Source organism: Tursiops truncatus, chromosome 1, assembly GCF_011762595.2.
Source record: "Tursiops truncatus isolate mTurTru1 chromosome 1, mTurTru1.mat.Y, whole genome shotgun sequence".
Lineage (NCBI taxonomy): Eukaryota > Metazoa > Chordata > Mammalia > Artiodactyla > Delphinidae > Tursiops > Tursiops truncatus.
This window is the reverse complement of record NC_047034.1, coordinates 116,181,774-116,196,159: the sequence shown is the minus strand read 5'-3', so window position 1 is coordinate 116,196,159 and position 14,386 is coordinate 116,181,774. Positions and strand designations below refer to the sequence as shown.

Here is a 14,386-nt window from a genome sequence, read left to right as displayed (position 1 = left end):
ATAAATAAAACCTGCAGAAAGTAGGCATAGAGGGAACTTTCCTCAACATAATAAAGGCCATATATGACAAACCCACAGCCAACATCGTCCTCAATGGTGAAAAACTGAAACCATTTCCACTAAGATCAGGAAGAAGACAAGGTTGCCCACTCTCACCACTCTTATTGAACATAGTTTTGGAAGTTTTAGCCACAGCAATCAGAGAAGAAAAAGAAATAAAAGGAATCCAAATCGGAAAAGAAGAAGTAAAGCTTTCAGTGTTTGCAGATGACATGATGCTATACATAGAGAATCCTAAAGATGCTACCAGAAAACTACTAGAGCTAATCAATGATTTTGGTAAAGTAGCAGGATACAAAATTAATGCACAGAAATCTCTGGCATTCTTATACACCAGTTCCACTTTTTAAAAAGTACCAAGAAAAAAAATACGCCAAGCATTTCTCACTACCTACAGAACTATCATCTTGGTCCGAACTCCCATTACCTTTCATCCTGATTATTTTGGAAGCCTCCTAATTGGTCTCCCTGCTTCATTTAGTGTGTTTGCAGCACATTGGCCAGAGTGAACATGTTAAAAATATGTCAGATTATGTCACTGCTTTGTTCACAATCCACCGGTGGCCACCCATCTTACTCGAGTAAAAGCCAAAGTCCTTACAATGTAAAAAAGGTTTCTCACAGTCTGTTTCCTGCCCCACTCCACTCAGTATTATTTCACCCTTTGCCTACTCAGCTTCACCCACAGAAGCCTTCTTGCTCTTCCTAGAACATGTCAGATAGGATCCTTCCAGGGGCTTTTGCACCTCCTTCTGGACCATTTTTCTCCCACTCCGTTCCCATCATTCCCTACTTTTCTGCTCTGGTTTATCTCTAATGCATATCACTTAGTTGTTTATTTGCTTACCGGCTGCCCTCTTCCACTAAAATGTATGTCCCATGATGGCAGGGCTTTTTATTTGTTTTGTGACTGCTGTATCCTAAGTATCTAGAACTGAATATTTGTTGAATGAATGAATGATGAATTGAGGGGAGAAGAGGTAGGCCTTGCATGCTGTGGGTAGCTAGCAGAGTTTATAGGAAGAATGAAGAGCTTTATTGTATCTGGTGAATCTGAGTGGATCAGTTAAGACAGTTTCTACTCCTTTAAGTCATAAATATGAATGTGTTAATTATAAATTGGTAAGTGTAAGAAAGAAAAGGGTGGAGTGAGAATTTATAATGGGGGGACTGATAAAGATTGGGGTAAAAGGAAGGCTTCTCTGAGAGAGCAACATATAAGCAGACAGCAAAAGCATATGTTGAAGTTAGGTAGGTGAAGAGTCCAGGGAAAGAATTTCATGCAGAGGGAACAGCTTATGCAAAGGCCCTGCAGCCAGAATGACCACGGAAAATTCCATGAACTGAAGAAGGTTAGGGTGATGGTATTGACGGGTGCAAGGGAACAAGCTAGATCATCCAGGCCACGCTAACCTGTATTAGAGTAAGTTTAAATAGCTGTCTTAATTACCAATCTAGAACTTTTCTCTAATTGAAGAATGAATGGTTTATACCTCTTAAAAGAATTTCCATCCCGAGTAAATAGTGTACGGGGATGGGATGGAGAAGGAAAGTTTTAGTTAAGACGAGAAGGCCTTTTCAGAATCCCTGAAAATATAACCTGAGCACCACTGTGCCCAGGGCTGGAAATTGGAGGTAGTTGTCCCTGGCTTATCTGTGTGGATAGTTTCCCTGGCTTATCTGTGTGGATGCTAGTTCGATTTTGTTAATTCATTCACTCATTCATTAAATTTATATTCATTTTATGCATGCAGTGCAGAACTGAAGGTCTCCCCACCAGGAAAATGTCACCGCTGGATTAGTATTTCGGGTTTTAATGTAGGTTGTCTGATGGATTTAATTGGCAGTCTGGTGGTCCAGATTGAAAAGTTCTGTGGTGCTAATATTCGCAAGATGCATTAATGTAGGTTTAGAAAGACCAGAGATGATTTGCCTTCAATTAAGGAAAATTGGAAGATTATATAAATATTATTTATTTTTATGCCTCCTCCTCCCCGCCCCCTCCCCCCTCTTTCTTCCACTTTTCTCTATCAGCCATTCTCTTTGGAGTTGAAGACCAGAACCAAGAAAAGGAGAGCAACAGACAAATGAAGTGGTCCTCGGTCTGCTGCCCTGTGCTCTCAACAGTAAGAGGAAGGTTGGCCAAGGGTCGACGCTCTGGATGAAGAAGATAAGGCAGTGCTTCGGCTTCTTAGACACCAGGACCGGTAGGGCAGCTGAGAAGCGGGCCCATCGCAAAGCGGCTGCGGGTCGCGGCGAGGCAGCCGCCGCCTGTTTCTGAACCCCATTCCGGTAGCACCCGTTTCCCACAAGGGAGGCAGCCTGCCTTCCCCGGACCCCGCCGCGAGGTGGAGGGGGACCCGCGGGGAGGGGGTCAGCGCAGGGACCCAGAGCCGGGCGATCCGCAGGTCCCGGCGGAAAGTTGGCAGCCACCGCCCCCCTCGCCCGCCTTCCTCCTGGACTCTCCACCCCTCTCCGGGCCACACGGCGGAGGCGGGGGGTTGGGGGAACTGGCCTCGTGTTTTGGAACAGCTGCAGCCGGCGTTGGGCCCGCCTGGAATGCGGGAACAGGCTGCACACCAGGACTTTTATGGAAACTTGCTGCTGGAGCCGGCGGCGGCCAGAGGGCTCGTAGCGGCTGGAGCGGCGGCGGCCGGAGCGCCAGGACCCCTGACCACACCCCGGCGCCCAGAGCCTGCCAGCGCGCACCCCGGACCTTCGCGTGTCGCCGGCTCGAGGCGGGTGAGAGGAGTCGGGGGGACGTGGGGAGGGGGCGGCCGAGACGGAGCCGTTGGCTCCCCCGGGGCGGCGGGGACGCGCGCCCCGGCTCCTGGCCCGGCTCCATCCAGCTGTGGCGACGCGCTGGTCCGCCGGCGCGAGCGAAACGGCCCTCGGAGCCGCTTCCGCGGGCTTGGCGGAGGGCGGACCGGGATCGGCCTGGCTGTCCCTCCGTGGTCACCGGCCTCGGGCTCCCGGCCACGATTTCCTTGCCCGGCTCCGCAGCTTCAGCTCGGCTTGCGCCCTGTCTGTGCAGTTTCGGGAGCTTTCTCGGTCCTGCAGGTAGTGAGCCCTACGGCGGTGGAGCGGGTGCCGGTCCCCTTGCTCTGTCCCAGGGGTCCTGGCAGGTAAAGTGCCGTGTCGTCCCCCACCACGTGCCCCCGGCGCGGTCTCCGTCTCCGCCGGCAGTGCCTGTTGTTTTTAAGAGCAGTCATTCCTGATCGGTCCCTGTGGAGGCTGGGGACTGAAATGTGATTTAACAGCCCATCATCTGCCCCCTCCCTCCAGACTAGTTTTTAGTGATTCTAACCTATGTCGGATGTTGGGAGTTGTGCAACTAGAGCTGGAAGTTGGAGTGAATGATGTAGTCACCTCTCGAGACCTCCCTTCTCTGTATGCTTTTTGAAAACGCCGAGCCATTCCAACTGTTTGTAAACTCTGCAAAGCTCTACAAATGCTAAAAAATTATTATTAATGGCGTTTATAAAGAAAATAACCTAGTTGAGAGGTTAGTTGATTATCGCAATGGCTTCAAGATCTTCATTTCATATTTATTTAATTTAAGGTCCATAATGCGAACGAAGAGGTTGGAAGGGGGGGTGGGGTGAAGAGAGAGTGGGAGAGAGAGACAGAGAGGGAGGATAGAATGAGAACAAGATAAAAATAGCATAAGGATATGCCCTAACAAAATGTCTGTCCTTGGGCTGGAGGCAGGTAAAGAAAAGAAGTTAAGCCATAATAAGAAAGAAATTAGTTCCATGAGCAAAGCAACAGGAGCATCATTCACCAGCTTAATTTTGTTAATGAATTCATGTATGGGCCCATTGGCCTTCGAGTCACAACATAACTATGTGTTGGGTAGCATGATTATATAAACTTAGGTATTTATACCATCTTAGTCACCCGTCATTGAGTGAACCACATTATTCTCCGCCAATCCTTTTACAGGTTAAATTGTTGCCATAAGAAAACTCAGAATACACATAAGTCTCTGAAATTCTTTTGAGTTTTGAAGCCCGGTAGGGTGGAAAAGTGCATTATCAACCAAATTGAGGGACAGGGTTTTTTTTGAGGAGGTATATTTAGTATAAATGAACTTTGATTACTTAATGTAGTTAAGTCAGATTCTTTCTCACAGCTATTAGCCCCCTATTTTTGAAGATATTTTATACTCTGGATGGGAATACTTGAAAGAAAAATGTGGGCAATTCTGTATTTTGTCTGCCACGACTCCCTTAAAGAGCCCTAAGCAAAAACCACAACAAAATTCTTTTAAATCCAATTTACGTTGATACAGTATTGATGTAATTTCCATTTTCATGAAAGAGTCACACTTTTAAATCCATTTTAAGCTAAAATGTAGTGAATAGCAATTTTTCCTACTCATTGAAAATGGAATCTGTGCTATTTTTGAAAATTTGATATGTAAGACTGATCATTGTCAAAATGTATGTCATCTTGAGATGACTATATTTAGCATCAGCAAAGGAATGCATTATCTAGGTTTTTGAACAGTATTTTTCCCCTGAAATTACATTTGAGGTATTTGGGTTAGGGTTTCATTTGTGAACAGAATGAAAACTGGATATGTATATTTGGAAGAGATTAATTGGGAATTTAGATTGCTTAGAACCCAAGTGGCCTGAAATGAGATACTACTTCATTTAGGAAAAAAAAAGAAAACCTACTGTTACCTTTGAAACACCCTAAAGGCAAATAAAAGTATTGTTTAAATAAAAATACATGCCTAAAAGAAAGAAAACAATGTAGTAAATGTAGAAAAGTATGTAACAGATGGGCAGATGTCTGAAAGATTTTATAGAAGAGAGGACTTAGTACATTGTATGTTTGTAGGCCACACGCACAGAACATCTTAGTAGTCAACTTTATAATTAAGAAGAATGACCTACAGCGTTCTTAACAATTTCACATATCTCTGTTCTTATTTAATCTGTCTGTGGTCGAGATCACCTGTATAGTTTCTTTCATGTTCTCTTTCTTCTGGTTTTATAATTGCAAGATTACATATCTATATACACTTAGAGTTGTTATATTTTCTTTTTCTATTTAAATGCTCAGTGCATAGTTTGGCTTGACTTAATGGTAGTATACTTTCTACACTCTAGGATGGGTGGATTTTTACCCAGAAATCCAACTTACTTATTTAACTTGCAGTCAAATTTGTTTTTTATTATAAAGTTAATATAACCATATTATATTTATGGTTAAAAATTGTGGGGAACTGGAAAGGGGGCTCTCATCATCTGACACATAAATGGTTAGTATTTTGATATAGTTCCCTCTTTTCCCCATGCATAGGATGTTTTTTCTCTCATTGCCATATCTCAGTGAAAGTGCATATGTGAAAGCATCTGATACAGCATCTGCCATCTAGTAAGTGTTCAAGAGTTGGTTCTTTTTCTCCCTTCCCCTCTTTTTTTTTTTTCTTTTTTTCTTTCTTCATCTCCTCCTTTTTGTTCTCAGATTAGAAGACAGATAGTTTGGGTTCCCTAGGCCAGGCTTTGAGGTTGGTGAAATTTGACTTCCACCTTCCTTTCTGTGCCTCTTTCCTGCCCTTTTCTCCCCTTTGATTCTGCCTCCCTCTTTCTGGCCAAAATAGGCCTCCCCTTTGTCTCTTTGCATTTTCTCAGTGATGCTTGTTCATTTAGATCAAGGGCCACAAACTGGGAGCCAAAAAGCCACTTTCAGCCATAGACATGCTTAAAAATAGTACATTTTATATTAAAATATGGATTTTCAGCCTCTCTTGAAAAATTGGAAGATCTTGGCAAAACTGGGTCCACATTTCTGCATAGCAAGAATATGCTGGAACTAAGTAGTGGCTCCCTCCTCAGATAGGGTACACACTCTTCTTTTGACATAGTCTCCACCATCCCTTACTGTTTGACAGTTAGTCATCTCTCATTTATATTACCTGTCAATTATACTACATAACATGAACTTACATTACCTGACTATAGTCACTTGAATATGCAGGCCCCTGATCTAAGTATCAATATTAGGGCAAGTCTGAAGCCATGATATGATGGGCAGTCTGCTGGACTTGGCATTAGGAACCTGGACGTTAAATGTTGAAGATATATTTTGGTTAGCAATCCTTCTCTTAAATAATCTGATCATGGGAATGGGAAGGAGAGGTTAACTTTCATTGACACTAATTGCTAGTGTCCATTGAGCTGAAAGGAACCATGTATTGAGAACTAAAAATATTTTAACTGGTGGGACTTTAAAAAGCATAGGGGAGATATCTCTGGGAAAGAAATCTTTCCTAGGAACTCTTAAATAATCCTACTCCTTCCCCATCTTAAGTGTTTAGGAGAGTTTTTGCGACCCTTAGACATTGGTCATCAAGTGGAGTTAACTACTGTTCTTCCACCTCACTGTCCCACCCACTTGTTTGGGGCCAGCGGCCTGGGTCTTCCCATTCCCAGCTGTGTCCTTCATTGAAAGGCCATCTTCCACTTGAAGAGGGGTTGAGGAGGCCCAGTCTCCTCCAGAAATTGCTTGGGAAGCCAACATCCTGAAAGCCCAATTTCTGGTTTTTCATGATATCTAGGTTAATAAGTAAACTCACTCCATTTTATTTTACTTTCTATAATTTTATTTATTTGTTTGTTCATTTGTTCATTCATTCGTGCGTCCTCATCATCAGCCCTCCTTTTAGAGATATCATTCATAAGTTTCATTTGGGCTGATTTTGGATCAGACAGTTTTCCTCCTCTTTGTTATTTGTTCACTAGCTCAAATATGAATCGAGTTTGTGTCCTAGTTGTTATATGAGACGCAAAAGATAAAGAACCAACTAGAGCACAGTTCTTACCTTTCAGGGACTCATAGTATGGTGAATGCTCTTTTGAAAACGTTACACACAGTCATATGAGTGCAAAGTATTATATATTAATACAGAAGCATGTCAAGACAGGTTGAAAATAAGATTCTTGGTTATAAGTGAGGAATTATATATTGGTAGGAGAAAAAAACTCACTATTTTAAATAGGTAAAATAGGATCTAGTTTCATATTTTTGAGCTGTGATGAGGTTCATGATGTTTTGTAATATAATTTTTAGAGTATAAGGTTACAACCTTCATTAAATGTAATAAGGTTACATAATATTTAAGTTTATATTTCTTGTACAAGTGCAAATTGATAAAAATTTAGGGGCTTCCCTGCTTGTGCAGTGGTTAAGAATCCGCCTGCCAATGCAGGGGACACGGGTTCCAGCCCTGGTCCGGGAAGATCCCACATGCCGTGGAGCAACTAAGCCTATGTGCCACAACTACTGAGCCTGCACTCTAGAGCACACGAGCCACAACTACTGAGCCCAAGCGCCGCATCTACTGAAGCCCACCCACGTGCTCTAGAGCCCGTGCTCTGCAGCAAGAGAAGCCACTGCAATGAGAAGCCTGCGCACTGCAACCAAAAGTAGCCCCCACTCGCCGCAACTAGAGAAAGCGCATACGTGCAGCAATGAAGACCCAACACAGGCAAAAATAATAAATAAATTAAAATAAATCAAAAAAAATATTTAGGCTCACATTTTATGAAGCTCAAAATAATTTTGTTTGTTCCAAAGACTGTAAAGAGGTAGGTTTTAACATTTACTTCTAGTGTATAGGTAAGCGTTCTGTCTAAAACCTTCTTAAAAGCTGAGACAAAGAATTTACTTGAGTTTAATGAAATGCAGATTTAAAGCTGTCACTTTCTTGACAATTCTGTTCTCCTTGAGAAAAGAGATAATACATTAACACAATGAAATAGTTATTGTAAATGATAGCCAGCTATGATTTAAAATTCTTTTCTTGATTCCTGCATTATTTGCTATCTTGAAATACTTTAATTGCATATCAAAAAAAGTCAAGTAAAGTAATTAAATTTAGAAAATTTAGAGGTCAAACATAGGTCCGATGAAATTCTAGAACAGGAACATTAGCATGCGTATTTTAAGACCGTCTGTCACACTTACTATTATATTCCTCTGTGAGACTTACATATTGTTTCACAGCTTGAGCTTTATACCTTAATATTCAACCTGGAAACCATAACAGCTCAAAAGTATACACTATTTTTGAAACATATTTTATCAGGCCATTAAGTCATTTTCAAAGACTTTCTGAAGGTTATCTCATTTATTGCTATGCCAGCTGATACCAATATTAGTATACTGTGTATGTATACATATATACAATTCATATATATATATTTCGTGTACTTTTAGGTAAAAATGGAGAATGACGGAGTGAAAGAGTAGTTGACTAGAAGTCAAGAAACTTGGAGTCTAGTTCCTTCTTCTGCTGCTGAATAGTTTGCAGCCTTGGATTGGTCACTGAATCTTTTTGAGCCTCCCATTTTTTCATATGGTAAATGAACGGGTTGGACTAAGTGATCTTTAAGGTCTTTAGCGAATGAGCTCTAAAAGTCCATAGTTCTTAGTACATGTATAACCAGACCCCAAATGTAATTCTGACAGGTAGTAAAACCTGTTCAAAACTGAACTCAATTTTTTATCCCTTAAACATGCTTTTAATGGTAACCCTGTCCACCCATTCACTCAAACTAAGAAACTTGAACTAATTCTTTTTTTTTTTTAAGATTTATTATTTATTGATATATTTTGCTGCATCGGGTCCCAGCTGTGGCACGCAGATCTTCCTTGCGGCTCACGGGCTTCTCTCTAGTTGTGGTGTGTGGGTTTTCTCTCTCTGGTTGCAGTGTGGGCTCCAGAGCACATGGGCTCTGTAGTTTGTGGCACTCAGGCTCTAGTTGAGGCACACGAGCTCAGGAGTTGTGGCGCGCAGGCTTAGTTGCTCCACAGCATGTGGGATCTCGATTCCCTGACCAGGGATCGGATCCGTGTCCCCTGCACTGTAAGGCGGACTCCTTAACACCAGACCACAAGGGAAGTGCCTGAACTAATTCTTGACAGTATTCCTCTCCTCACCTCTACCCTCCAAATCTAATTGGTTAAAATTTTTGCAGTAATGCCCCCAGTACAACCCCCTTCCCTGGAGGAAGGGACTTTGTCTTTTTGTTCACTTTCATCTCTCCACAGCCTAGGATAGTCCCTGGTATGTGGTAGGAGCTTCATAAACACTTGTTAAATAAATGAATGAATGGGTCACCATGTCATGTCAATTATACTTCTAAAATGTCTTTTCCAACGTTTCATTCCTAATGCTGCTATCTTAATTCAGGCCCTTATCTTCTGTTGCCAAGATCATTCTACTTGTCCTCCCTGTAGTCTTTCCCCATTTTATTCCAGTTTTCTACACTACGTCTTTCTTTTTTCTTTCTAGAATACGTATATTATTAAGTCACATTTCTACTTTAAAAAAATCCTTTGCTGGCTCCCCATTGACTATAGGATCAAGTCTAAACTGTTTCTAAATATGGCATTTAGGAATCTTCCTATTCTGTGCCCAGTCTGTCTCTCCAGTTTTACCATAGATTCTCTGGACAACTTATAGCTCCCCCAATTTGTACTGGGCTATCAGGCCTTGGTGTTTTTGCTCGTGTTGCTTCTTTTGCCTGGATGCCGTTACTTTTCTACATTGCGAAATCCTACTTATCCTTCAGGGTCTAAATCAAATGTCACCATCTCTCTCTGTGTCATCTGCCCTCACCCCAGCCCCCTCCTTAACCCACCATAGTCTTTCCATGACTTTTCCATATTTCTGTAGCCCAGTATATCCTGCTGTTATAGCACTTATTACTTTGTTTTATAATTAGTTGTGGTCCCATCTCTTTTTCCTAACAAAGCTAATTGATTTCAAAGGCTGTCACCTACATTTTGTATACCATCACCAGGCATAATGTCTGGTACACAGTAGATTCTCCTCACAAAAATACTGTGTTTGTAAATACAGACCTAATCTGTCAAGTTTGAAAAAAAATGCATTCTTGATAAATCATGGACAGGCTATAGTAATATTGCAGTATTCCCTCTGAAACCTATGATGGGTACTTGTCTTCATTTAAGAAGACATTGAATGCTTAATATGCTGGAATGGCATTATTAAATCCCTTCATCATACTTTTATTATGACCAAGCTTTTGTTGATGAACCACATGTTCAACCTTATCCTTTGGTCAGTGTTTTGTCTTATTCTTGATAACAATTCAACTGGCTTGCTTGACATCTTAGACACTTAGAAAAGTACAGTGAGGCCTAATTGTTGTGTTGCTGCTGCCCCTTAAGGTGGTTAAAGACATTACATCTGCCTGCCCAAACAGAGGAAAAGTTACTTAATACTAGATTAAGTGTGTGAGATTCCAGATATAAATCCTTTGGCATTTATGTTACTGAGTATAGGAATTAAGTTGTTAAACTAAGCCTCATTTGGTGTTCTAAAATACAGTAAGGGAGTGCTCAGTCTACTACTTTATTTTTAGAATTAGAACTGACATGATTTGATACAATGTTCTTTCCTATAATTCAGGAAATCTCAAAATGTGGTTTTAGAATCCTTGGGAGTCCCCAAGACCCTTCAAGGACCCATGAGGTCCTTCCTTTTCTAACAACATATCTGTATGAGGCCATGTTTTCTTTATATACTTCAGTCAAAACAACGTATCATGATAGTTTGAATGCAGAAACAGATATGAGAATATACCTGTCTTTTATTAAGCCAGATATTAAAGAGATACGCAAAAATGTAAAACAATGTCACTTTTCTAATTACTTTTATTTTGGAAAGTAGTTTTTTTCATAAAATGTGTTTATGTATAATGGGCTTGTTATTTCAAATGACTTAATAAGTATATATTTGGAAATTCTGTTTTATGTTCAATACATTATATATCTATAGATATAATCTATATAAACAAAAGCTTTCTGGGCTCCTCAGTAATAGGCTCAGGGAACTTCCCTGGTGGCGCAGTGGTTGGGGGTCCGCCTGCCGATGCGGGGGGCGCAGGTTTGTGACCCGGTCCGGGAGGACCTGCGTGCCGCGGAGCGGCTGGACCCGTGAGCTGTGGCCGCTGGGCCTGCGCGTCCGGAGCCTGTGCTCCGCAACGGGAGAGGCCGCGGCAGTGAGAGGCCCGCGTACCGCAAAAAAAATAAATAATAAATAATAGGCTCAGACATTATGCCTTTTTATACTTTCTTGGTAATTATCTTTCATCCCATGTGGTCTATGAGCTCCATGAAAAGACATATTTTATTCTATATTCATCTTTGTATATGTAGTGCCTTATACTGTCTAGCACATTGTAGAAAGATGTTTAATAAATGTTTCTTGAATTAATTAATAAATACATATTTATTCATTTTAGCAAATTTCTTCATTTCCCATTTATTCTTAGTTCTATCATACTCATCACCTCTGACTTTAAGAAATAACATTCAAACCACCTAGTATATGGTACATAATAGGGATTCAGTTGTTATTTTCCACCCTTCTCCTTAATTAGTATAGAGACACCAGGTCTTTCTTCTAATGTACTGTAACTTTAAAAAAATTCTTACTTTTTTTTTTAACATCTTTATTGGAGTATAATTGCTTTACAATCGTGTGTTAGTTTCTGCTGTATAACAAAGTGAATCAGCTGTACGTACACATATATCCCCACATCCCCTCCCTCTTGCGTCTCCCTCCCTCCAACCCTCCCTATCCCACCCCTCTAGGTGGTCACAGAGCACCAAGCTGATCTCCCTGTGCTATGCGGCTGCTTCCCACTAGCTTATCTGTTTTACATTTGGTAGTGTATATATGTCCATGCCACTCTCTCACTTCGTCCCAGCTTACCCTTCCCCCTCCCCATGTCCTCAAGTCCATTCTCTACATCTGCATCTTTATTCCTGTCCTGCCCCTAGAAAAAAATTCTTACATTTTATTGATATATGTAACTTCATTTCATTAATGACTTCACCAAATGAGAACTTGCCAATTTTCTTTGAGTGGTTACTTTAAAGTCTTCCCAAGAGAGAATAAAAGGCGAGAGTTACGGGGTTTGATCCTGGGCATAATTCTGAGGGCTAGGAGGAGGTCCTGCGCAGTGCCTAGAATGTGGTGGGTGCCATTGCAGTAGGGCTTAAAGCGTCTGTAAAGTGCTGTGCGCTGTGCTGAAATAGGCATTGGGCAGGCTGTAAGAAACAGACTTTGCATTGTTGAAGACAATGGAAAAAGCCGATAATTGTTGAAGCTTTGTGGTGGGTGTATGGGGGTCTATGATATGAGTTGCTCTAATTTTATATATGTGTGAAATAATAAAAAATTAAAGAAGATAGATTAGACTGATACATCTAAGATGTTTAATATAAAATATTTAAATTTATGCCAGATACATCTAGCAACTAGAAAATCTAATATATCTAGAAAATCTAAACACATTTTGAGATGTCAGAGACTGAAGGAAAAAAATCCATGCTTAGGCTGAAGTGCAGAAAATCACCATTTCTATTTATTGTTAGTTTGGGAAAATACTTCATTGGGAAAGAAGTGGCTTAAGAATTGTCTTGGAGATGGAAACAGGCACTGAATGTATTTGTCGAGGTGGGAGGTTGAAGGAATGGAAGAAGACAAGGTAAATCAGAGAGGCTAAGGGAACCTGCAAAAGGGCCTAACAAGCCCAGGTAAGAATTTCGGTTCTGGTGCATGATGCACTGTGCAGTTTATATCCTCAGAGCTGAGTGATAGACCAGAGTTAAGGAGCACAGAGCAGTAGAGAAGGCAGTAGCCGAGTTGATGAAGGTAGAAAGAATGGCAAGCTGTTACCTTATTAGAAATCAAAAGAATCATGGCTAGAAGTTACTCTGGAACTTCTAAAACCTCATTTTAGGGACTTCCCTGGCAGTCCAGTGGTTAAGACTCCACACTTCCACTGCAGGGTTGCGGCTTCGATCCCTGGTGTTGGGGAGCTAAGATCCCCCATGCCACGTGGTGAGGCAAAAAAAAGAAAAAGAAAACCTCGTTTTACTAATATGTAATGTGTACTTAAAATCATTATTCTGATTTGCAAATGAAGCAACTGACAAAGGATTAATCTCCAAAATATACATGTAGCTCAATATCAAAAAAGCAAACAACCCCATCCAAAAATGGGCAGAAGACCTAATAGACATTTCTCCAAAGAGGATATACAGATCACCAACAAACACATGAAAAGATGCTCAGCATCACTAATCATTAGAGAAATGCAAATCAAAACTACAATGAGGTATCACCTCACACCAGTCAGAATGGCCATCATCAAAAAATCTAGAAACAATAAATGCTGGAGAGGGTGTGGAGAAAAGGGAATCCTCCTGCACTGCTGGTGGGAATGTAAATTGATACAGCCACTATGGAGAACAGTAGGGAGGTTCCTTAAAAAACTAAAAATAGAGCTACCATATGACCCAGCAATTCTACTACTGGGCATATACCCTGAGAAAACCATAATTCAAAAAGATAAAAGTACCACAGTGTTCATTGCAGCACTATTTACAATAGCCAGGACGTGGAAGCAACCTAAATATCCATCGACAGATGAATGGATAAAGAAGATGTGGCACATATATACAATGGAATATTAGCCATAAAAAGGAAGGAAATTGAGTTATTTGTAGTGAGTTGGATGGACCTAGAGTCTGTCATACAGAGTGAAGTAAGTCAAAAAAACAAATACCGTATGCTAACACATATACATGGTATCTAGAAAAATGGTACTGATGGACCTAGTGGCAGGGCAGGAATAAAGACACAGACATAGAGAACGGACTTGAGGACACAGTGGGGAAAGGGGAGGCTGGGACGAAGTGAGAGAGTAGCACTGACATATATACACTACCAAATGTAAAATAGATAGCTAGTGGGAAGCAGCCACATAGCACAGGGACATCAGCTGGTGCTTTGTGATGACCTAGAGGGATGGGGTAGGGAGGGTGGGAGGGAAGTCCAAGAGGGAGGGGATATATGTATATGTATAGCTGATTCACTCTTGTACAGCAGAAGCTAACACAACATTGTAAAGTAATTATGCTCCAATAAAGAAGTATAAAAAAATCATTATTCTGATAATATGTACCAGTTAAGAACTTTGAAGAGACTGCAGTAAAAAAGCTTTCCTATAGCAACTGAGGTAACTTTATGTACTCACCACATTGGATTCTGGTACCTGTTGAAAAGTTTTAATAATTCAGAAATGTTTATCAGCATTCTGAAGGAGAGAAAACTATTAAAGTGAATACTTTGAATTTTATAGCTTCTCATTTTTATTAATCAAAGTTTATTTTATTAATCAAAGTTTATTAAGTAAGTTTATTAATCAAAATAATGATCCATATGAATAGTAAATATATATGAGTATTTCTAGTAAGGATTATTATG

General features: G+C 40.8%; 2 protein-coding genes across 8 annotated transcripts in view; both read left to right on the top strand.

The window, feature by feature from the left end:
• Positions 1-2,226, top strand: part of MIGA1 (mitoguardin 1) — a 98,969-nt gene extending 96,743 nt beyond the window's left edge. The window contains exon 16 of the mRNA XM_073788154.1: positions 2,095-2,226. The gene's annotated coding sequence lies outside the window, so the exon portion shown is untranslated. The remainder of the gene's footprint in view (positions 1-2,094) is intronic.
• Positions 2,227-2,619: 393 nt separating this feature from the next.
• NEXN (nexilin F-actin binding protein) overlaps positions 2,620-14,386 on the top strand; it is a 62,916-nt gene continuing 51,149 nt past the window's right edge. For 5 of the 7 annotated variants that reach the window (XM_019919280.3, XM_019919281.3, XM_073788120.1 and 2 more), the window contains exon 1: positions 2,620-2,798. In XM_019919280.3, the coding sequence (XP_019774839.1) occupies positions 2,620-2,798 (179 nt within the window). Of the gene's footprint in view, positions 2,803-14,386 lie in introns of all 7 variants that reach the window. The other 2 variants (XM_019919283.3, XM_073788129.1) reach the window with 1 other exon arrangement.